The sequence below is a fragment of the Bombus impatiens genome, unplaced genomic scaffold (genome assembly GCF_000188095.3).
Source record: "Bombus impatiens unplaced genomic scaffold, BIMP_2.2 scf_0106, whole genome shotgun sequence".
NCBI classification, from domain to species: domain Eukaryota; kingdom Metazoa; phylum Arthropoda; class Insecta; order Hymenoptera; family Apidae; genus Bombus; species Bombus impatiens.
This window is the reverse complement of record NT_176525.1, coordinates 223,581-248,308: the sequence shown is the minus strand read 5'-3', so window position 1 is coordinate 248,308 and position 24,728 is coordinate 223,581. Positions and strand designations below refer to the sequence as shown.

Sequence of the window (24,728 nt, the reverse complement as noted above, 5' to 3'; positions counted from 1 at the left end):
GAAGGGGGGGGGGTGATTCTACGCGAAAAAAGAAGTCGAAAATATAGAATAAAATTTTTTTTTTTAATTGTTTTTTAAAATCTACAGCGAGATCCGTTATAACGAGACGTGATAAGTGCACGCGTACCGCAAAGTCGATTTTCTCGAAAACAAAGCCTCAAACGAAAAATTTTTTCGCGTAGAATCACCCCCTTTCCCCTTGTACCACCATTTACCAACCACCCTGTATATTCTGAATGAATATATTAAGAAAAATCATTTTCTAGATGCTCGGGGCGAGAACCATCCTAAGGCGTGCTCGTATCGTTGTAGCAGTATGGCGAAAAGGTCAAAGTGGGCGCATCGATCTTCAAGTATCTTCCAGAGTGGAAGCCAGTCAAAGGTCAGAATAAAGCAACCGGAGTAAATGCGGTTAAACAGAATCGGTTATGTGAATGAAGCCTTAGCAAAATAAGACTGTGGATGCTTTTATTTTCTCGATCTAAAAGGAAACGCCATGCTTTCTCCTTTCCTCCGTAACAGGTGATTACTATTACTATTTTATTTCGTTTTTCTGGAAGATACGTGTTTTACGATTTGCGGAAATATTATTGTATTACCTTTCGAAGGTGGATAACAGGTAAAATGGAAAGAGACATTTTATACGTGCGATACTGGCAACTGGAAGCCTCGTTTCCGACACCCGGCATCTTTAGACACATCGATGGTGTGACAATGACCATAACCAAATTCACACCATTCCATACTACTTGACAACGAACCGATAAGTTTTGACTTGACCTTTGCACATGGCCAAACTTTACATTTTCCTCGTTACGTATGACAATCAGGATCCTCTCTTTGCCCCTCAACACCAACAAACGCAACATATACAAACTGCGAGTATTCGACCACGAGGCTAATCTTGTGTACAGTTTGGCCGCGATTTGAACGACTATTTTAACTTCGCTACTTCATTGTGCTATTATACTTAATCATTTTCGTGAATAAAAGCCTACAAAATTATAAAAGCACCGTCATGTCAAGTTATTGCTCAACTATTTCTTTTTTATCATTAATTTTGCGTGACAATAACGTCGTAAAAATTGTAGAAACGAATTTCTATGCTAGAACCAACCAATTCGACCAAATACCGAATACATAGCAACGAATAAGAATCGCCTATGTAAAACCAATCTCCACGCAGTTTCCTCGAATGCGTCGCAACAGGTGACGTTGAAACGACTGTTATTCAATCGAGTAATAACAATCAGCCGTAAATCAAAATTACCGAGCAGTTCTTTCCCTTTAACATCTCTCTTTAACATTGCAACTTTCCCTGCTCGTTGTTCCCCCCAAGCAGCATCTCGAAACAGCACTTAATCGATGAGACAGTCAGCCACGCCCGAAAAGTCGAGCGCGACCGGACGAAGACCGCCAACAGGTCGGTCACCTTCCTTTCCTTCTACAGGGAGAACCAATTTCGTATATGTGACAACGGCGCGGCTTTGTGAAAGGATATGCGAGCAACCGCGTGCAGCAGCTTTTACGAGACGATGGCAAGGCCACTTTTTCCATTCCGCATAAATAATAATAATCAGAGTCTAAAGCAGCGTGTCTATAAAACTAACAGCATATTGTGAATTTACAAGTGCTTGCTTTAAAAATTATTTTAAATTATCATTTATCCAGTGCGTCAGCTACTCGTATCCTACAATACTTTCACTTTGTTAACTTCTATTCCAAAATCCTTGTTTCTTTGTATTTTATTATTCTTTCATTGTTGCACGAGTGAAAGAGTTTTGGTACGAGCGAAAGGGATTTGGATTAATGGGGAATCGAAATGATGGTTTAATCGTGGATTATATGTAGCAGCTACTATGTGTGACTCATAAGTAGACGTAATTATCTCAGTTTTGTAGAACGTTCAAAGTAATCATTTTTAATTATTGATAGATCGACTTATTGTTTGTGTGACACTGTAATGAAAAATTGTTTTGATTACAATCGTGAAAAAGAAACGATTAAACGCAACGAGCAAGAAACACGAGCTACTGGAAAACGTTCGCAAACCACTTGCGACACACGGTAAAGCTTAGCGCGGCTGGCCACGTTTTCGGAAATCGTAGCTGATCTTAAAATACATCGTCGTTGTGTTCAATACGCGAATCGTTCGGAATGTTTCACGGCAGAAACTAAGGATAAATTATGCAGCAACGGAAACGAGCGTAAGATAATCACCTGAAATATTCCAGATTATCATCAAGCAGTTCTTTTATCTGTTGGAAAAATCAATATCCTGCAAGACCAAGGTCTCCGTGCCGATAAATCGATTCTCAACATCGGGATTATGATATACAGTTAGATAACGTTTACAGATAACCGACACATATTGTTCATTTTGGGGAAAATATCGATGTTTCTTACGCAGTAAGAACTTTATTGCCACTTTATTCATTTATATTTGACATTTCAAGTGATTCATATTTACCTAATCTGTTGTGTATTTGAATATTTTAGAACTTATTGAAAGATTTATGTTGCTCGTTCTTATTAGGATTCTACGCTTAAAAGATGTTTTCTTTGATTTTAAAGAAACATGGGAAGGTCATTCTTCTCGATGTTTTCTTATTCTAGTAGAAGATAACACGGTAAAACTCTGTTTACATGAACTTCATTCGTTAGAACAAGATTTTAGTCAGTGCCGGATTAACTATATCTCTGGCAATCGAACCCATTCGGGCTTTGTGTAATTAACAATGGAATTCTATAAGCCGAAAGAATTACAAGCTTCCAGCATCAAAATATTCTCTTCGACGCGTTTAAATAGATACAGATTTGCTAATAAAACGAATGAAATTTCAGAGTTAGAATGTTCTACGAACTATCCGATTATCCTATCGTAAACGTAAAATTGTAAACGTTATACAACTTGTAACTTGTCAATTTGCCGATAGTATTAGTTAGAAAGTTATTTTATAACAGAGCTCAGAGCTGAACTCCTATCGTATGCCCGAAAAAAAAATATATATAGCTGGCGAAGAAAATTGATAGCCCCCAATTACAATGTAAAGTCCTACAAACTCCCAAATTCCTACAAACACAATTCTACTACAACCTGAAAAGTACAGAACTCTTTAAAATAAAGGAACGCTACGGACGTAGCGAGATAAATACGTTTACGTCGAATCAAGGTTTAGTGTCAAGAGAACGTATTTCATACGATCGTCCGGTTCAGTTGAATGTAGCAAATAGATCGTAAAGGGTTAATCGACGCATAAGAAAGGCTTCTCGAGCATCCGTAATAAACCATTTCAAGATCATCGAGTCTTCACAGGATCCCGGAACCGAGGCGTCATCGATGCAACCTCGAAATACGATCTCCTTCAGCCTTCGAAAAATCGTCCGCGAGAATGAACCAAGGACCCTAAGAAGTTGGCTGGCAGCTTCACCGCCGTGTGTTTGCCGGGTATTCGAGCAACGATCGACGCGACCAACGAACGTACGAGCGAATCAACGAACGGCACGGGAGAAAATGGTGTATAACCTTGCTCGAACGACCTCGATCGCCTTCACCGTAGTAGAAACCTTCGACGCCGTGCCTGGCCACGTCTACGGACACGCGCAGTAATCACCACCGATCCTCCGATCCCAGCGCGAGAAGATCTCTGCGCGCGCGTGTCTTCGTTCTTGTAACGGGAGAGGATCGTGCACGCGATCGATAATGTGTCACGCCTCTCACTCTCGTTTCTTTTCACAAAGGGATGCGGTAAAGAACGTTCTACTTCATCATCTTTCGTATTTTACCCCCTTGAATGATTACCGATGTTTAATCGTTTAAGGATAATTTGTTAACACATTTATCAAATAAGACGGCGAGTCGACATTGTGGGAGAATGTCGTAAGAATTCGTATCGATAGACTGTGGGTGTTTACGGGAAATTTAGAAACGCGATAATTGTATAGAAATTATTAAAGTAAGTTATTAAGATATAAGTTTTATTAATAAAAGTACATCTTACGTTAAAAGCCTTATTAATGTAGAGAAGGGTATTGTATGAAAGATTGCATTAAGGGTAGTAAAAATCGGATTACGGCGAACGTGTTAAAAAATTTGTAAATGTGGCTAAGTTATTCTGTGTTACGTGGTCGTTGAAGGTTCACAGTGGCTAACACCAGTAAAACTTTAATGGAATTTAAAAAAAAAGAGATTTCTTGCGCGTGTATTTGTTACAGCTAAATCTACAAGCAAATACAAGTCCCGTATATTTCTGTAGTTCACGTCACCCAGAATTTTTTCTTATTTTAAATTATTAGTATCTTGATCCTTCGTCTTTCATATACGAAAATACGAATATAAGTAGTAACATCGTAGAACAATCTCTCTCCGCCAACAATCTCTTTGTCGCCATTTTATTTACCATTAGAGCGAATTATAAAAGAACTTTCATCGAGAAACCTTTTTTACCCATACCTACACGATAATTCCGAAACTTTACCATCAGCATACATTCAGCGCCGCGTATCGACCCGCCTTTGCGACATAACATAACCTCAACTCTCGGTTTTCCCTCGCCTACTCTAATGCCTCGTAATTTTCAGTAAGATGCGTGACGAATTTCAAAGTTTTCATAACGAATCGCAAAGACATGCTTGCGCTCAAATACAACCAACAGAGGCGGAAAATCTTCCGAGAAAAGCTTAACGGTCGCTAAACGATGTTTCGCGGAAAACGCGCGAACGACGACGCGAAGTTCGTGCGCTGCGTAGCTGGCGCATGCGCTACAGGGCAATTTTTTATTCTTCATCTCGCGAACGTGATTACACGGATTTTTTAAGTTCCAGTCGCTTCTCAGAAGAATTACGTCCGATTCTACGTGAGCGTAGATCGTCGATGCGGAATTTCGCGAATTTTATACCGCATTAAAACCAATGGGAACTTGGCATTCTATCTAGAAATTCTCGAGTAATAGAGGGTTTTGTTGAAAATTACTTCAAGTTTTTCTGTGTACTTTTATAATATAAAACTCTGTATAATTGTAGAGGTTGCGCGTTTACGGGGTTTCCGATTTCTCTCTCAGACAGACAGATAGAAAATATCAGGCTGATAAAGGTCTCTATGAAGGTACCGAAGGGTATTGTATTTATAAATATTTTACTCCTTTTTGAAAAGAGAAAGGCGTAGATCTAGGTCGTTTAATTTGTTTCGCTTCCTGTGATTGAAAACTCTTTTCTAATTATAGTAATAATAAAATAGCATGCTATAATGATTTGAAAGTAACAAATTGTCTAATTAATTTTTCAATCATAATTGACTAATAAAAACTTGTATCTACGGATGTTGCGAAATTTTGTTAAATCGGTCTGACTTGTGAAACCATTCCGTATCATATTCTGTATCAGCCTGATTTAAGATACTGAACGTGATAAACCAAAGCATAAATGACTTTGTAAGATAGATAATCTCTTTAAAAAGGGATAAAAAATATTTACAATGTCGTTGAATAAATATTTGCTAAATATCGCCTCTGTCACGATTTAGAAAAACGGAACAACGATTTACGGTTGATTTATGAGATTGGCAGCAAGTAGCTGGTGAATTTTTTGTAATCTTTCGCATAAAATCGATCTTGATTATACTCGAACAGACAGAGGAGTCGGAAACTTGTACGTATCGCGCGATTCTACCGATGCAAGTATGCAAATAATGGAAAGTGATTTTCACTTACCCCTTCGTTTCCTAGGAACTGTATAGTAGGGTTCTGGGTGGTCTTGTTCTGCAAGTGGAACAAAATCAAGATTAATTTAACGTCAATTTGTATCAGAAGTTATATTATGCTAGTAACGCTATTATATCAGTAATATCTCAAATTTCTTATTTTTACTATTTCATCTTGTTTTCTATTAACAAGTAAATTCGATTTACTTCCTTGTTTGAAAATAAATAATTTCTTCTTGTATTACAATTTTTTTATGCTCATTCGAACACCATTCTAATTCAAATATGCATAAATAATTTGTCTTGCGCGGTATGGAACGTACGGAAATAATACAAAATTCCTATAGACGCGTGTGTTATTTGTCAACTACCTCGAGCTATTGTCATTTTCATAACGCGATATATGCAGGAAATACAATATATATTCCCCAGGCTAGTTTAATGTTTTTCGTCTGAATAGTAATGGAATATTCATATCCTCTCTTCATTAATAAACAATAGTCGCTCTTAAAATATCTCTACTCGTAGAACAATACTCGAATATAGCGAAATGTTTTATTCCGAAGAGGGATGACAATTTCCGCTTACCTTAACTTCGGAATCGGTATAAAGCTGTATAAATCGTCATCGGTGCGAAATCGACGTCACAACGACGCCGGTAGTAGCAAGTCTTACGTGCGTGCTCTATCGACTCGAGTATCGTCACGTGCATACAATTCGGCGATAAAGTTTGCGATAAGCGTTGACTTGCTTCGAGCGACCGATTATGCCACGTAACGTGTATAAAATTCGGATTTTACGAAATTCTTGCTCGTGATACGATAAAGGAAGGAAAAATCTGACGAAAGCCGGAATCGTGGGCGAGTTAGGCGCACGATGTTCAACGACTTCCTAATTGAATTTTATAATTCAAAGATTTCGCCACGGATAAAGGTAAAGAAAAATTGTACATGTGCAGTTAACAAATAAAACTGCTGATCTTGCTATGGTTTGATATTTCTATTACTGTGTTTACTGTTAGACATTCTTGTGTGAATTATTACGCCAGGCTAGAAATGTTGTTTCAGTACTCGAGTTTTTTCTCGATTTCCATACGGCATACGATGCGCTCTATCGTTGCATCGTTTAATTTCCGTGATTATTAACTTCTAGCAACTGTATAAACAATCGTATTTTTCTCATTTTCCCAAACTCGCATCCTCTCAGGTATTACTTAATATTTTATTTAATAAATCAGTATGTTACAAAGTTTAAACTAAGATAATTTTTTCTTTCACATGTATTGTTGTCAATATCTTTTATATTAACAAAATAACAATATCTTTTATAGCAACAAAATAACAATTCACGTTTATGGTGCAGGATTGAAACGAGATTAATATATGGCACCGTGTATCTACATATATGCGGGTACGTAGTTCGTAATTTGACAGAAATTCGTTTAATTACGAGCTCAAAGTATCTTTCTACGCTACGTTTCTGTCGCTCGTGAAATTCAACTGCAGCATGATCTCATAGCGTAATATATTTTGCCGCGTTACATTAGCAGCATGTGCATATACGACGATTTTGCGTGCTGTGCACACGCGCGGGCGCGCTCACGATCGTTTGAAAAGGGAAAGTTGTCGGTAAGAGCTTCGTGCGCCTTTGATCGCTCAGCTCGACGAAGACGTTCGTAAAAACGAAAAGCGCTACGATTGGCGATATTGCTGGTGATTGGCAGAGTTGGCGATGCTAGTAATAACAACGAAGCAAAAATACGCATATGTAGATATACCGTTGATTAAGACTAGCGTGATAATCGCGTCCCGATAAGACTGTACTTCTGTGAAAATAAAGAATTCTTTGTTTTATGAAACAATTCGAGGAAAGAATTCACGTTTCTAGCTTTCAGTCGTTCCTTACGTAAAAGAAGCTTTACGTTGTTAAAATTTGTAAACTTATAGAAATATTAGCTTAGTTTCGGCTCGTTTGCTCTGGTTATTCGAGTCTTTGCAAATTTATATCGTGTCTGTTACGTTTCTTCTTATTATTAATTAGTTTTCGATTCTCACGACATTGTAAAACGTCGTGTTCGTTACTCAAGCTCGAGGCCAAGTACCGTGACCTAGTGCTTTTAATTTTAACGTATGGACTACGCTCTACCCACTTTCGAGATCTCTTGACTTCTCTGAGAATTAATGCTTGTAAGAAACGGTCGCATTTAGAAAAATGCAAAAGCAAAAACGTAACAATTTACGATCGTAGACAAGCGTCGAGTAATATTTAATGGACGAAAAACTCCCACAATAAAAAAGAAAAACAATTTTACTCGAACCTATAGCAAACGTAAAATGATAAAACTGAAATCGATGCAATAACGTTATTAGTTAATAAATTATTATGCAAGAAAGTTGTGGTGTTAGAAATTCGGTAAATAATTACGTAATTATACGTGCACGACGTATAGCCAAAAATGTTGCTAAAATGTAACGAGTATTCGCTGAGACACACACGGAGAAGGACGCTTCACATTCGTTCGAACAACTGGAATTCTGGAGTTCTCGATCGTTGTCCTTCGAAACCAATACCAACGCATGGTTATTGGATTTTACGAGCGATTCGACGTCGCTCAAAATATATGCGCATGCATTGACGTCTGAGCTGAGTCGCGTTTGAGCCGTTGTCGCGATTTAACGAGATTTAAAAGCCGAGTCCAAGCGGCAGGCCACGCGCCTCAGACAAAAAAGCGTACAACGGTTAGCCAACGAATACCAGGGCGAAGTAAAAGAGAGACGGAACACAATGAAATAAATTAATGACGCAGAAGACGACCTGTGGTCTGACCGTTAAATGCTCGAATGTAAAATTCACAGCTCTATACTGAATTACGTACGTTTCGTACCGGTGGTCTCGAAATTTAGTGCGAGGATAGAGGAATTAAATTAAATTTCAACGAATAGCAATGTCTGTTGAAATTTCGCGAAAAGAACGGGAACGTTATTTCATTTAATGAAACCGTTTCCCACGTTTATTTTTTTTTTTTTTTGGAGAATTTTCGAAGGTTTTGGAAAAGAAGATAATGTGTACGTATAATTTGTTTTATATTGGGCAATATTGTACTATTCTTTTTCGCGTGAATATGAACGTGAATATTTTATAGTTTTCAGTTTGTACTATTTTGTATCGTCAAATATTTCATACTTTTAAAAATTCGTATTATCAAAAATCATTATGTTAAAAAAATTATATCTGATTACTAGAATCTCTCGTACATGCTTTGAAAATAACACAAAATATATACCGAATAGGATAATGTTTAAAAAATTATAAATCGATATAGACACGTGGAGCCCTGAACTCGACCACCGGCCATTCTATTTTGACGATGATAGAAGGAAGCATTGCGTGATATATTAGACGTCATCAAAGCGGTTTCTTGCGCGCGAACAGCTACCCTGTCTCGAATAAGAGTCACATTGACAGGTTGGTCAATAACTCTTTGATCTACCACCACTCTGCCTTTTCTAGTCTATGCATCCATATTTTGTCTTTATTCCTGTTTCGATCGTCAGCTATTCTTAACTGAATTCTTCAAAGGATATAAGTCGCCCTCTTTTTTCGTTTCTATCGACTATTGTCGCGTTTTCTTTTGGAATATCCAAGCTACCCTGTTTCTTTCTTTTTTCGATCATTGACGATCGTTTTCTTTTAAACTACGTACAATTGTTTAGGCTACAAAATTTAGGCTGGACAAAATTTATAGCGTCACTCGAATACACCCTAGTGAAAATTTATCAAATGTCAGAGATCTATAATCTTGTTAATATTTATAATATAATAATCTAGCAATTTGATGCGACAAGATGGAAATCAAAGTTCGAATCTTCTATTTTCTCGATTTGCTCGATTTCATTTAAATCGGTGTTCAAGGGATAAAGTATTTCTTTGCAGAAGAGTTCGTCAAATTTTCTGCATGCTGGATAATCGATATTGGCTTGTAGGTAACATTTTCCTTTAAAACAGACGACACTGCATCACAAAACGATGTAATGAAGCTACCACTCTGTTAAAAGAACTGCCTACATTTTCGTGGTTTCTATCCCTTCAGCGTACACGGCTGACATCTCCCTTTTACGACTACTAAAAGATCTTAATCTGATTCTTGATAAAGATCACGGTAAAAGTTGTTTAGTTTTATTTTATTATCATTTGGGATAATAATACAATCAACGTTTATCGAATTATCGATCAAGCAATAGCGACGCTCTGCCTAAAATCATTCTACAGAACGCGCGATTAATTGATTTAGATTCGCTACTCTGGATAGATTATTCAGGAATCCTGTCGACGATCCCATGTCCCTAGAGTGCGAGATTCACAAGTCGTCGGAGGAAATGTAGAGAGCAACTGAACGGAAAAGCGAGTGGATCTCAAACAGAATCTGAAAGAATAATACGTCGTGGAACAGAGAAAACGGGCAGTTCTGCACCTGTTGAATTTCATTTTTAGCGATAGAGCAGAATCTTGGACGATAGATAAATTATTCGCAATGAAACGTGGATTCGAAATGATAAACATGGGACGCCCGCATAATTTATCGATGGATCGACGTCAATCGAACGTACAACAACACTTCGCCAAGCGCGTTCGATAAAGCGGATATAGTGCGAGGAGGGTTAATCGGTTAAATGGTTAGCGGTTTTTCCAATATTTCATATTTATGGACGTGACTTGGCGCAAAACATAAATTCTATTATTCTGCCTTGTTGCTTTATAAAGAACAGTGTGTTCTTTTTTATCAAATACGCGCCATTTAATAATTGGAGCGTTGGATATTTCAGAGTAGCTATCTGTGAAGATAGAACCATTTAACGCGTTTAATCGAAATTACGTTCCAATCAATCCTTAAGCCTGTTCGTCTATCTGCTATTTCTTCGTGTATGTATCTCTCCAGGCAATTTTTTTAAATAATAATTTACTGTATTATATAAATAAAATTTAAAACAGCATGGAATACACAAAATGTGGTAAAATCACGCTAAGTATTAATACCTAAAATAATAATATCTGTTAAAACGTATCCATCCATTTGGATCCACACAGAGCCAACGAGAACAGAATAGTTGGACCGTAAAAAAAACGAACTACAGTTATCGTTCTATCATAGCTCAAGAGACAGAATTTATCATTAATATAAAATTAAAAGATTCTGTAAGTGCGATTAAAGATAGTTTTCATTCTGGCCTGCGTATGGCACATATACCTCTACCTTAAAATTCCAAAGTATGGTAATTAGTACTCGAGACGTTGATAAACTTAAACCTCGAACTTAGACACGAAGCAAATCACACATGTTTCTACCTGGAAACAAACTCGGTCTATATATATCCAACTAGAGAACAGATGCAATCCATCGACTTAGGAAACGAATAACTTCCTGTGCTGAATTTACACGTATTTTCCCTCGAGTAGTCAAGAGATGGTTTGGCTAACTTCTTTTGGAAATTCCTAAGAACAGACTATTCGGCAAGCAGAGGGAAACAGAGGGAAAACCTATGTGATTTGTGGCTCGTTTCGCGACCGCGAAGTCCTAAAAGAAACCTGGTGCGATGTGGACGCGTCAGCGTGTTCCATGTGTCCGGTTGCATAAGCGCGCGAACGGTTATGTTCATGCATTTTTCATCGCATCCCTGTATTCGTAACGCACAGTTCGTCGCGTCTACGAAATTCTAATCGTTCGTACCAAGCGAGAACGCAATGGCGTGTGCGCAGTCGTACGCGCTCCAGGACAATGAAATAACGACGATGCATTTTGCAATTGCCTGGAGACGCGGAAACTAGCCCACCCATGGAGGCAAGGGGGGAAAAGAAAACCAGCGCGCGAGCTCGCCTTGTTAACTCTATTTGCGTCGTGGGCACGTAACGGATTTGCCGTTTCCAGTCGCCGTCTAATTCGCGGAAAAAGGAACGTGGAATTTATAATGTCGCTGGCGTGGCAGCGGTCGATCAAGAAGTCGCCACGATAATTGAGTAATTAAACCTATAACAGCTACGTGCATCGGTTGGATAAAGATCTCGTTGTAGCGTAACTATTTGCTGTTAAAAGATGGAACAGAATGTGTTTATTTGCCGTTTGTAGGGACGGAGAATGCTAAGTTTAGAGATGCGATTTTTCAATGTGCGTTGTTCTCGTGGTGGTAGGGGTAGTAGAATGATCGCCGCAATATTACGGCTAAGGTTATGGTTACAGCGTTAAACTGTCATCTGTTACAGAACAATTATTTATTTATTTTATTTTTCGTCTCGAGGTAACATTCGTGCACCCTCCTCTCTTCTTTGCTAAATGACTAATGGCCGTCGGTTGAAACAAACCTAAGTGATTCTTATCTATTTCAACCAGTCTCGAAGGTTATCTCTAATCGAATATATGTAATACTCATAAATATCCTATTTAAGAGGATGATGACAATTTTTCTCACCCCTCGATCTAACTTCCTGATGCCAAATATCGTTACACCAACTTGAGCTAGACCGTATTGAGGTTATGTTAGGTATAGCATCAGATGCAGTATCCTGAAATGAAGCGTGCACTTAGAACATCGCTTCCTTATCTGTGTTACGAGACGAGAGAAAAGTTTTCAGAGACAAATCAGGTTTCCTTGATTAAAAAACGAAAGAGGAGAAGAATATATTGGTGTTCAGCGAATACCAGTGATAACCTTGTACGGTATCGATGGCGTTCAGCAACGTATAAAATTACAGAAACGGTATAATTTGCTTCAACAGTGTCCAAAGGAGGAGATAATGTTTCAAGGAAGAAGAATGACGCTATGAAATACAGATGGACGTAAACATCGAACAGTTCTTCGACTTCCTCTCATCCAAAAAACATGTATGCCATATATCAAATAGAGTACGGCATTTATCAACTCCATACCATAAGAAACAGGGAAAAATGCGTTCTTCTGATTCTGGGTTACCCCGTCCCCATAACTGCTGCCTGAACTTTATTGTACGCAAATTGGGTCGCGCGTGCCGAACATCATTCATCAACTTTTCTCAAACTTCTGCCTCCAGCGGGGTAACCGTTCAATCCCCGTTTCACGATTTCTCGATAATCTTTTCCCCTCTACAACGTTTATTTGTAAAATTAATTGACAGCAATCGAGCGTGACGGAGAATTTACGTGGTATCAAAATTTGAATCGAGTCGAGCGGTCAGCGTTAGCCGTGGAAAAAGCGGTTCATCAAAAATCATCGTTTAGCTCAATTAATCAGTGAACGACAGCGCGGTTGCCGGCTCACAACAGGTAGGCAACGTCACGGTGCAGCTACCAGACAGGCCACGCCGAGAAATTCGGCAACGCCGCCAACTGGTTCACTTTCTCTCGGCCGGCGAACTCGCAGACCGTTCTGGCTCCCTTCTTATGACGCGTGTGTTCTCCTGCACACGCGCACAACATAGCACACACGGATATGTATCGAGCAGACGTGAGCGTTCGTGTCTCCTCGCGTGTCACGATGTGTGGGCGTGTACGTACACGTACACGCCCGACGTCTCCACCTAGATGTGACAAACCGATGCGATAGAGATCCGGGTGCGAGACAGTGGATCTCGAAAAGATTAGCCGCTCGAAACTGCGATCGAATTTGCTCGGATCGATGTCGTTGAACCCTCGTGAGAAGCACGGCTCATCAACTTGGCGTCGACGCGACGCGACGCGACGTTGCGTGCTCGTCTGACTTTTCGAGAAACGATCGTTTTTTCTTTCCTTTACATTCTCCTCCGTTTCCCTCGGTTCTTTCTCGTTTTTTATTCCTCCGAAACTGACAACGATAGATCGAACGGATAACACGCAGCAAGAGCAGATAATAACTCTAACGCGAGGCCAATGAAACAACATCGAAACCGCGCCTTGTCGCCGCCGTATAATCTCGATTTTACGACCGTCAGGTTAGATGCGCGTACGCGTATGCGCATCATACATACGTCCCGGTGATTCGCGTTAATTGGTCGCGCAACAAATCGTCATTCGATCCGCGTTCGAACCATTTTACGCGCGTGATTCAAGTTTATATCGTTACGACTATCGTCATGTACGATGTAAAGGGTATAACTGTTATCGAATGCGATCTATTTTCCGATCGACGTGGATCACGCGATGTTTCATCGGACAGGTGTCAACCAGCGAACCGTTTATATCGAAAACGGCTCAGACATCGTAAACAATGCAATGAATCTGTACGCGACGACAACGTTGAGTTGCTCGTGTCTCGTGTTCAATACCGTTCGGTAAACACAGCTCTGATGATCTGTGGTAAATATTTGCCCTATACGATAGCGGAAAACAATCGATCTCTCGACGAACAACCAGGCTACTTGATGCCAGTCTCTGCTCTATGTTGCCGTCTGCCACGTGGATAATGACATCGATAACGAAGATACGGTTAATTGGTGTGCTTTTAAGTGGATTACACCGTACCATACTGACCGCTCACTTTCGTTCATTAGAATTTCCGAGTAACATTCAAAGTTCGAATCAACGGTAGCTCGGTCGTTGATACATCGTTTATCGAAAGAGGATGAGATTGTATATTCCAAATAAACCGATAATTATTATCTCTATGATGCAACGACAGTTTTAACGAATGTATAATGTCGTGAGTTTCTTCATCGAACGATCTGGAAATGCACGAAAACAAGGAATTACGCATATCGTTGATTTGCTAGAACTGACGTAAAAGATCATCTTAGTTTCAGGGTTTTTGGAAAAATTAAATGCAAACATAAACTACGTATTTACCAAGAGAAACCCCTACTTCGAAATTCAAATACCATTTCTCAAAATATAACGAGAAGTTTTCATGGTTAATCGATAATTTTCCTTGCTTCAAACTTTCTATATCGAACCAATCTTCTGAAGAATTTACTCTTCCAACAAATCGACAGATACGTATTCGTTTAATCGTTACGTCACTTTTGAATTCAATTTCTATGTCAAGTTACGTTCGGTTACGTCCAGTATCGATAAGGTTGGCATTTAAATCGACCGTTTTTTCCATAAGGTAAAACGATGTTCTAATTCTATCGGTAATACACTGGCTAATGTTATTCGGTAATTTGAAGATGCATGGAATCAGTGTAGCGTCTCGAGGAACGAGAAATATGCAAAGCGTGCATCGAGGAAACTACTTTTACTCGTGCATGTGTATTCTCGTTGAAGCTCTCAGAGAGAATTTTAATCCACATCGTGGACTCGAGTAAACACGTTTATTTTCAAGCGTGTTTCAGCATTTTTCAGCGAGCTGCGAGGAGTCTCGTCGTCGCTCGTCCGTCTGCGTGAAACTCATTGAAAAGCATGTTTCAGGAGCGACGCGAAGTAGACTCGAAGGATCCGGGACTCCGCGCCGGCGGTGCCGTAATCAGAGCGATTAGGCGTGGCCGCGATAAGCGTATAGTGCTCTGCGGTCGTTGCTTCAACACGCGATAAATTGTTTCTGGGTCTAGATCACGTATCGTCACTTTCGAATGCACCCCACGACGCGACCTGTAAAAGTAGGCTTGATAAAAAAAAAAAAAAAGAGGAAGATAAAGTTTGCATAAAGAGGAAGTCTCGTGGCTACGGTTAAATCCGATATGATCACCTTTGGGTTTCTATAAACATGGCAGTCGAATACGAAATTGCTTGTCCCTACTTTAAAAAGGATGTCCGATAGAAAGAGAGTTACCTTTTCGGATGTTTTAAAACGAAATTGAATTTTCTCTGTTTTAAATATTCGCGATAGGATTGTTATTTAAAGTGCCTTAAATATTTGAATATTATAGAAATATACAAGTTTCCTCAAAAGTAATATTCGATTGGTTCTTTTAAATTCTTCATAAATGCGTCTTACGAGTTTCCTACTTTATAAATACGCATAGGTATACGCACTTTTGTCACATTTCGCAAGCAGGATTTATATTGTATTTTCATTTTCTTTCGATTTATTACCATTTATAATTTTTCTCCTTTTTTTCAATTTATATTACCGGATTCTGGTTTTCAACGTTGCACGAAAAGGAGTATATCCTTTGTACTTTGAATAGGCTGTTTCATTTTCGTTGTTTCACTTTTACGTGTGCTATTGGTTGCTCCGTTTTAACGACTTGTTGAAACGATCTCCTGGTAAAGATATTCGACCGCGCAAAATTATATACAAGTGGAAGGAAAGGACAAATTTTACATAATGTAAAAAGCGCCGTACAAAGGTTGATAAACACGACGCGTTTCGCTGCACTCTCCCGATCGGAATAAACCGTGAAACGAACTTAAAATTCAATTAACGATCACGCATGAAACTAAATGTCAAACGGCCTCGTTTGGTTTTCCGGAAAAAAATTACGCCAGCACAGTTCGATCAATCGGCTACGATCGATTTCCAGGTCAAACGAAATACACGAGCGAAAGGATTGTCCCCCCTCCCCCCTCTTTCTGACTCTAGGTGCATTGCGACCATCAGTATGCAACGAGGTATATTTAATTCGTTCGAGGAATACAAAATGTTATTGGGGTTGCTGGCATTAAATTGAATTACGTCTGGAGAATAATTTCGCGAATAGCGTGTTACAATTTTCGTTGTATCGAACAGGTCTCGCTCGTTTACGTAGTTCCCTGTGAAATAACAACCTGCGGAATTCTTAATCGAACAAAACAAAGTAAAAGTTAACATTTAGTTTCATCGACCCGATTGATTTTATTTGTTATTTATTTATCGATTTAATTGATTCACGTGTTTTCTGTACGTAAACGTAAATCGCTTTTCATTTCTGCTTCCGATCTTCCCAGAACCATAGGCTAAAGTGGAAAGGGAAAACAAAAACATCGAAGCTGGAAAGTGCAAGTATGTTACTTTAACGAAGCTCATTGTTGTCGACCTTTGGTGAAATCCGCGATGCAGCTTTTTCATCGACTACGCCTATTTAACCACCGATTCCACATTCTTCCTATTTATCTACCGTTAAAAGGTAATAGAAAATAGTCCGTTAAACAACGAGAAAGAGAAGTTTCACTAGGACGAACTTGAGAAACTAATAATTTTACACTATGATCGTATGACTCGTCAGATGATTGACACTGCTCTCCTTAGAAGCAGATGATATCTAGTATTTGTTCGTCCCTCATTTAAAATTGAAAACTGAAATTTCATAGCTTGTATTACGGTAGGTAAGACATTTTGTTTGAACGAAGATTAACAACATATGGGATTGAAAATAACTGTAAAAGTTCCATACTATGCAAACTTCCAATTTTATACAAAGGACAGAGCGGAATGAAGGGGATAATTCGACCTTTTGTTTGTTTCGTTTTAGTGTTTTACGATGATTGAAATGAAAATTATATATATATATGAAATAAAAATTTACGATGAAAAATATTTTACGAGGGTTAGGTTAATGAATCGAGAAAATTAACGAACGTTCGATGGTCTGCTATTTGCCGTACATAAACTACGTTAAATTATATATAACATCCTTTTGAATTTGTATAACGCAATTTACGTCATATCGAAGGACTTCTACTTCTACTATATACTTCTACGAAAATAAAGGAAGATATTACGGTAGAGTTGAAGATAATACGGTAGAGTTTATCATTGAAAAAGGAGAAGAGAAAAGGAAAGAAAAATACATCTTTGGAATTGTAAGCCACGCAAATCATTAAACACCGGAACGAAACGATAATTCTAATAAAAGTAAAATTTCCAAGTACCTAAACGAACCAAAATAAACGAGAGAAATGTAAACAACAACAAATATTCACGCTTCTCATTTAATCTTTCCCAATTCTTCTCATCATCGCTTCACAGCGTTATACGTGCGTTCAAAAGACAACAAAATTTCCAATAATTTGTTCCAAAGCAAATACGTAATGCTAAACATAATTTACGACCGAAGCACGAAATTGGAAACATCAGCTGCATCGACCTTCGTCATAAGGTCACCGAACGTATCCTTTACTTTTGTTCGACCGCTTTAAAATTTAAAGGAATCCTCGGTCAAAGGAAAAGGGAAGAAGGAACGAAAAACGACCAGACAACAGGAATCCATTATTCTCGTATTACTATGTCGAGGGTAGTCGACAAGGACACGTGGTTGGTGGGGAAATCAGGTACAAAGGTGCCTCCAAAAACTCTCCAAGAGTTTTCCTCAAAACGAAGATTTCGAGCTACTGAGGTAGCCCCATCTCGACTCTGTTAAATCATAGGCTGAACGAAAAACCTTTACCAACACATTAATTCGTGTTCAATGGCGACTATTCGTGTTCCTAAAGGTCTGATGATCCTGCTGTTTGCGTGTGTCTGTTTACGTGTCGGAAGTACCACCTGCCTTATGCGAGTGTATTATTCCACCTTGGCTCCGACAATTCAATCGCTGAGTCTCTTTACGGACGTCGTGTGCAGAGAGCTCTCTCTTTCTCTCTTTCTATCCCTTAGGGCCGACATCCTATCTCGATCACGAATCATGAAGCCCTTTGAAAAGAAAAGCCTGCGCACACGCCGCACGTCTCTCGCCATTTCGACGCGTTCGTTTAATAATCGTGGAGCGCGATTCCGGTGATTGTTCGAACGGCGATATTTAAAGTACTCGATCGTTTCTTCGCGAATAGCGGACAAGATGTACGATCGAGTTCATTGATGCGAGCTTCGTTTGGTAAAAAATATTCTAGAAAGTTTTATAAGAATACAGCTTGTATTAGAATATACGAGATTCTTTTATTGGGCACAGAAAATAAATTTCCATCGTTGTCGTTACAATCTTCGATTCTAAATTAATATTCTATCGATGTCCTTTATTTAGCGAATTTTGTCTTTCGAACGTTTCTATAAATTTTTAATTTATTCGAATTCTTTTCCTGGTTTAATTAAAAAAGAAAAAAAAAATTAAGCAGTCACGAGAGGCTATTTTTATGTTACGATTTGTGTTGCGTCATATCGAAACCATGTTGTGTAAGCATCTTACGATTAATAAAGTAGCGTTAATAATCTGTTTTAGAATGAATATATCGTCGCGAACGTAACTATTGTTCGATAGAAATTTCCATAAGAAATTTATAAAAAATAAAAAAAAGAAAAACTTTTCCTACAACTGGGATAACAAACAAGTTAATATGAGAGGACATTTGAATACAGTTTTCTTCTATGACGAATGAATTTCGAAGCTGGTTACACGGACTTGCTAAGAGGCTAATTAACACATCCACGTATTCCGCGCGATGTTGCTCAAGGTCTCGAATTCGCGGCGATTCTCAAGACCACCGTTTCCAGAAAAGGTGTGATATTTTCGCGCGATTGATCATAGGTCGAGGACCGTCTAAGTCGAGTCATTTTTCGCCCACAACTCAGCGATGAGTCACTCGAGACGTAATAATGCACTTCATTCCTCTGACCTACGCAATTTATCGTCGACTCGCGATAGAATTTCAAAATAACAGATCCTGCAGTCTGATCCATCTGTTTTTCCGTATTTTTTACTTGTTATCCTATTTTCGCTATAACATACGAATTTTATCGTAATTACCACGCCAGTTGCCTCGATATCGTTACACAGTACTCATCAGGTCTTCGATAAATAACGTAAAGAGAGAAATAATCGATCCATTAGCTTTAACTACAATGACTTAAGTAATGCATGCAATTCACGCGATAATCGACGTGGGACGTTTATTAAATAGCGGAGACTTTGTTCGATGTAGCGATGCAACAAAGAGCAAATAACCAGATGAAAAGAATAAAACGAGACAAATCGTCACTGATACAAAACACAGCTGCCTTGGAAACACGTTCGTCCGTACGATCCTAAAAGTGCATCCTCGCTTATATCCAATACTCTTCGTATCCATTTTTTTTTCATTCCTATTGTTTATATCGTGTACGATATAATAATTCGTCTTGCAGTTGGCGAATTAACAAAATTTAGTAAGACAATTATTATAAACGTCCCGTACAACTTTTCACGTGCAACTTCTTCTTCACGGTACGTACAAATGCATGATGCAAAGATATAGTTGGCGAATGTTTGCAGAAGACACGGATAAAGCTATTCCGATATTTTTTGTTCATCCCTATTGTTTATATCGTGTACGATATAATAATTCGTCTTGCAGTTGGTGAATTAACAAAATTTAGTAAGACAAATATTATAAACGTCCCGTACAACTTTTCACGTGCAACTTCTTCTTCACGGTACAAATGTATGATGCAAAGATATAGTTGGCGAATGTTTACAGAAGACACGGGTAAAGCTATTCCGATATAGAATACTTCAATATTACGTGTGATGATTTTGAAATTAAAAACAGGGTAGAAAAAAAGTGTACGTCTCGTTTCAAAGTGAAAGAAAACGAAAATTCTGATAACACAGAATCGATCAGCGACATATCACATATTGAAACCCCGTAAAATCGATCGACGTACGAATGAAAAATGGAATAATAGACGAAAACGTATTACTGCGTTCTATGATGTAGTTTTTTAAACGTTGGTAAAAATATTGTCCGGGGAACAGCATTCGCGAACGTTCTTGCTGGCGAATACGCGCCTTTAGATTACAAGAATACAGAAGGAAAGAAAGAGCGCACGATAAACCACAATATTAATTCACCAGATAAACGCAATCAGCAAATAAACACGACCAGATACTCGCCAGCCGCTGTATGTATTTGCCTTGGAGCAGATAGAGAGAGTACGGAAAACTTGAATCGAGTCGAGTTCACCCTCTTCTCTCTGACCATTGCGTTCCGCGCTTATTATCTGACGGGAGTTTACAATAAAAATAACGTTAATAACGCCGGTGGAACGCGGACTCGTTGCGGTCGGCGCGGCATTTTTCGTTCAAGTATTTTAATTCAAAAGTTCCGTCGTGAAATATTTCGTACTTTGCGCGGTTGCTGGAATGTTCAACTTCGTTGAGGGAACAATCATCGTCCGGTGTTTTCCCGATGCTCTCCCCTTTGCGGAGAAAACTTATCGAGGAACAAATGTCAAGTGTTTTACGCAAGTTATCGCTCGTCGAATGTTCGTCTCGATTTTCTGGATTATTCGAAAGATGCGATCCCACGATCGTGAATGGAACAATTTGTTTAGATATACAGATGGCATCGGATAATTTTGTCGCTTCGTGAATCCCGCGAAGGACTTTATACGAGCGCTATCATAGGTCATAATATTCAGGATATCAGGATATCACCCTCCTGTCTACGAGCGACAAACAATTTGATGGGAGAGACGAGGGTCGCTGAATAATACCATTTAAGGTGACGGTGAAACGGATAGCGTAATATAAGAAGTGCAAAAAAGAGGGGAAAATCGTAGACCGATTTTTTTTACATCTCGGGTCTTTCCAAAACAGCGACATTTTTACATCCAAATAATATACGATAAGAAATAAATGAGAAAGACACGTCTCGTTTTATTTTTTCAAAAATATCAGGCTCGTACTTCGATCGTGGTTAGAAGCGTTATTGAGAAAAGTATTTCGCAATTTGTTCGAAGAAAAGAGAGTTCCGTGCGCCGAGTTCGAGTTACTAAACGTAATTTACTAGGTTACAGTTATTAAATTTAATTAACCAAGTTACCGAGTTCAACAATTCTCAATGAACTCAAGGGCGCAGCTTTCCAGCTGCAAACCCTATACGATCAGCGTACGAGTCTCAATTCGTTCTAAGTTTCCAAGTAGAGTGGTTAAGCCGAGCCACAGATGTCCACTCGAACGGAGAGGAATTTCATTAGACGCAATCGTTAACGCCGGTAACATTACGAAATAGGACATAACGGACGCCTTATGTGAAATTACCATCGCGATATCGGGCATTTTGCACGGGGACTACAGTTATTCGGCCAGTGTTGCGCAACGAATCGCCGCCACCCATGTTCCCAGCGAATCGGGTGGCAGCGTGTGCGGCCACGAACCAATATTTCCTAGTTCCACGAACGAAACGGTTCTCGGGTGTTCATTTTCATTTACATATGTGATTCCCCGTTTTAAATATGTAATTCTACACTGGGAACTCGCACAGTTCGAGCAAGTGTTCGTGACGTCCTTTATTCCTTATGCAAACCACGCGTAACCCTTTCCCCTAATTTCAGCTCAACTTTCCAGACACTCGACTGTCTGTCTGTCTGTCTGTCTATCTCTGCCTCTGTCTGTCTGTCTGCCTCTCTCTCTGTTTTTCATCAAGTTGCAAGCGATATATCATTGCTATCGGTATTAGACATATCGCGCTATTCAAAATATGATTTGTCTTATTTCCCGCGTTGTCCGTGACAAATACACGTAAGTAGGTACGCGTGTCAACCTATTATGCGCCAAGAGAACAGAAATCGAGAAGCGCGTGGTGCGGTGTGACGCGCGATTATACCCGGCCAACTGGAACGGCACTTTCGTCGCTCGGCTCGGGTTAAACTATCGTGACGGATGCGCGGCTTGGAAGATTCTGTCGCGTTCAATAGAACGTGGAGAACTTGTCTGAGCGGTTTCTATTGTTCGCTTGTTCTCCCGTTCAACGCACTGGGGAACATTCTTTTCCATTCTCCGCCAAATTCCCCCGTAAGTTGGTCCAACTCTTAATTGAACGTAGTTTCAACGCCTAAAGGCACTAATTGGCAACGTAATGCCGAGAATGTGGCTGAAACTCAAAAGGCTTGGCGAGAAACAGATAGAAAGGTAAATTCGAATGTAAATATCAATGGAGAGATAAGAGCGATGATTTAGAGAAAAGTGAAATTTTGATAGAATCGTTTGATAGAGAAAATTGCTCGATAAACGAGGTTCGTTGGAGCATTTGATGGATGAAAATTAGCGATTGTACCGAATTGTTAGAATTCTATTCAAATGGTACGTCGAAGAATGTTTTCGATTTAGTGAGAGTTAATTTAGCGAGAATATTGTTTGTCCTAGGGTTTATGAAAAGTCTGTTTAGTTCATAAGAGCATGAATTTGCATAAAATAACGAGTAGAGCTGTCTATTAATTGCTCAACGCGTATCAATTATCTAGTAAATACTTGTACTATTACGATTTAAAAGTAAGGTTGCAACAAACGCGAAGAACAAACCTCGGGATTAAATGATACTACGTATGAACGTTTACATAAAATATAGACAAGTTTCGATCTAAAGTAGAGAAACTGCATTCGATCGAGCAAATGTTGAAAATTCAAGCGGTTCTCGATTAATTCGATTTGAAGTCGACCCGATGGATTTGCGTAACTGGCTAACTAGCGTCGGTTGAGTCAGGTCCGCGGAGAGACAGCGTCGATTACGCTCGAGGTTCGATCAAACCGCGAAAGTTGAAATGGCTGACGGTTCGGTTACTCGTGTTTCTGCGGACAATTTCTTCTGTAACGACTCGATGATTTTTATTGCGAAAGCTACCGCACGTTTCTCGAACGTATTGCCTTACGTTTGCAATTCTGTTGCTATTTTGTATCGTTATTTCTTCAGCGAGAAATTATGGAGTTATTTAGTGCGAGTATATAATAAACGAATAAATGTAATATGCGTGAACTATGTGAAATATGTAGCAGTCGTCTTTAAATTACATACCTGCTACTATCGCAAGTGTATAAATGAAAAAGATTTCGGTCCGATTATTAGAAGTACTCGTACTTATTTATACTTTCGTCACTGTATATGTAACGATGTATGTGTATAGATCTAGTATGTGTAATACACATTAGATTGACCGAAAAGTTTCTTTCGTTTAATAAGGTGCTAATAGATGAACAACAATTTGTTTTATATTATTTTATTGACTTAGGTATGATCCATTTCGTTATATCTCTATTATTATGTTCGTGCATAATTCAAAAAAACTAATATAAAACAGAAAACATTGTGCGTCTATTATTTCCTTATAAAACGAAAGAAACTTTTCGTATAATTTAATACATTTTTCTTTTTTTATTTATTTATTTACATTTTACAATTTGTCCAGTGGGGCATTTGATAAAATATTATAGATCTAATACAACGTGGCACAAAATTTTAATGTACAAAGCGTGTTTAGCGAAGAAGTTGATAATTCGTATATTCTCGGAAAATAGTAATAAACATTTCATATGGAATAAGTAAGCTTAATTAATTTTACTACGCGTTATCGATTGAGCGTTATAATTCTATTTTTATACGTGTTGCCTTAGTATTAGAAGATGTGAAAAATCGCGTGGAAATAGATTATGTTCCTAGACGCAGTAAACTTCCTTAAAATCCTATTGGAGAAGAAATCGTTTTGAGTATGGAAACGAGCCAAGTACCGAGATATTTGGAGCAACTTGGACAGCTCTGTTCGATTATTCGAATTGTTGAAACAAATTCCATTCGTTCGAATAGTTCGTTCATACAGATAAATCGTATAAATTTAAGTCACGGCGCTCCGACAATCAATTCGAATATCGTAACGGAAAAAATCGCTTTATATTTACAAGCAGGTAGATCTGACGTAATAAATGCAATTAACCTTTAAATAAACAGCCTCCGATTCTTTATTTCTTTATTTCAGCTGGAATTTGATACGAGACCCTTCCTTATTCAAAATCAACTTCTCTCCACGTATCAAACTTCCTATTACCTGAAATCACGCGAATACCTGAACACGCTCTCCAGGAAATTTGCTTATCAACGAAATATGCGAGCGCACAGGCTGAAATTGAAAATGTTCAAATCCACGAATACGTGCGTGTACGTACTTGCACATTCGCTATAATCGCGAACGCCGTTCTCCCGTGTACAGAGAGAACACGTACCGAAGAAAAATAGCGATGATATCGCGGCACGCAGGAGTAAACAGGATCGTGCAATCTGGCGTTATCTTTCAGATTTACCGATGCTGCGACAGCGTGACCGTTCTCTGTAGCCAGGACGTTGCTTGTTAACGGCGGTTTGAACGCGTTGGTGGAACGAGGATGACGCGTGGAGACGACGGCAGAGTGCCTAGGAGCGCATTATCGATTCGTGAAAGGAGACTCGCGCCGGTTACTGCGGTTTCCACACGGCGGCAACGGCGGCGGCAGT

At 38.9% G+C, this 24,728-nt stretch overlaps 1 protein-coding gene across 1 annotated transcript in view; it reads right to left on the bottom strand.

Moving 5' to 3' along the window:
* LOC100742334 (RNA polymerase II elongation factor Ell) overlaps positions 1-24,728 on the bottom strand; it is a 148,240-nt gene that overhangs the window by 93,970 nt on the left and 29,542 nt on the right. The window contains exon 2 of the mRNA XM_012380689.3: positions 5,709-5,756. Coding sequence (XP_012236112.1) covers positions 5,709-5,756 — 48 coding nt within the window. The remainder of the gene's footprint in view (positions 1-5,708; positions 5,757-24,728) is intronic.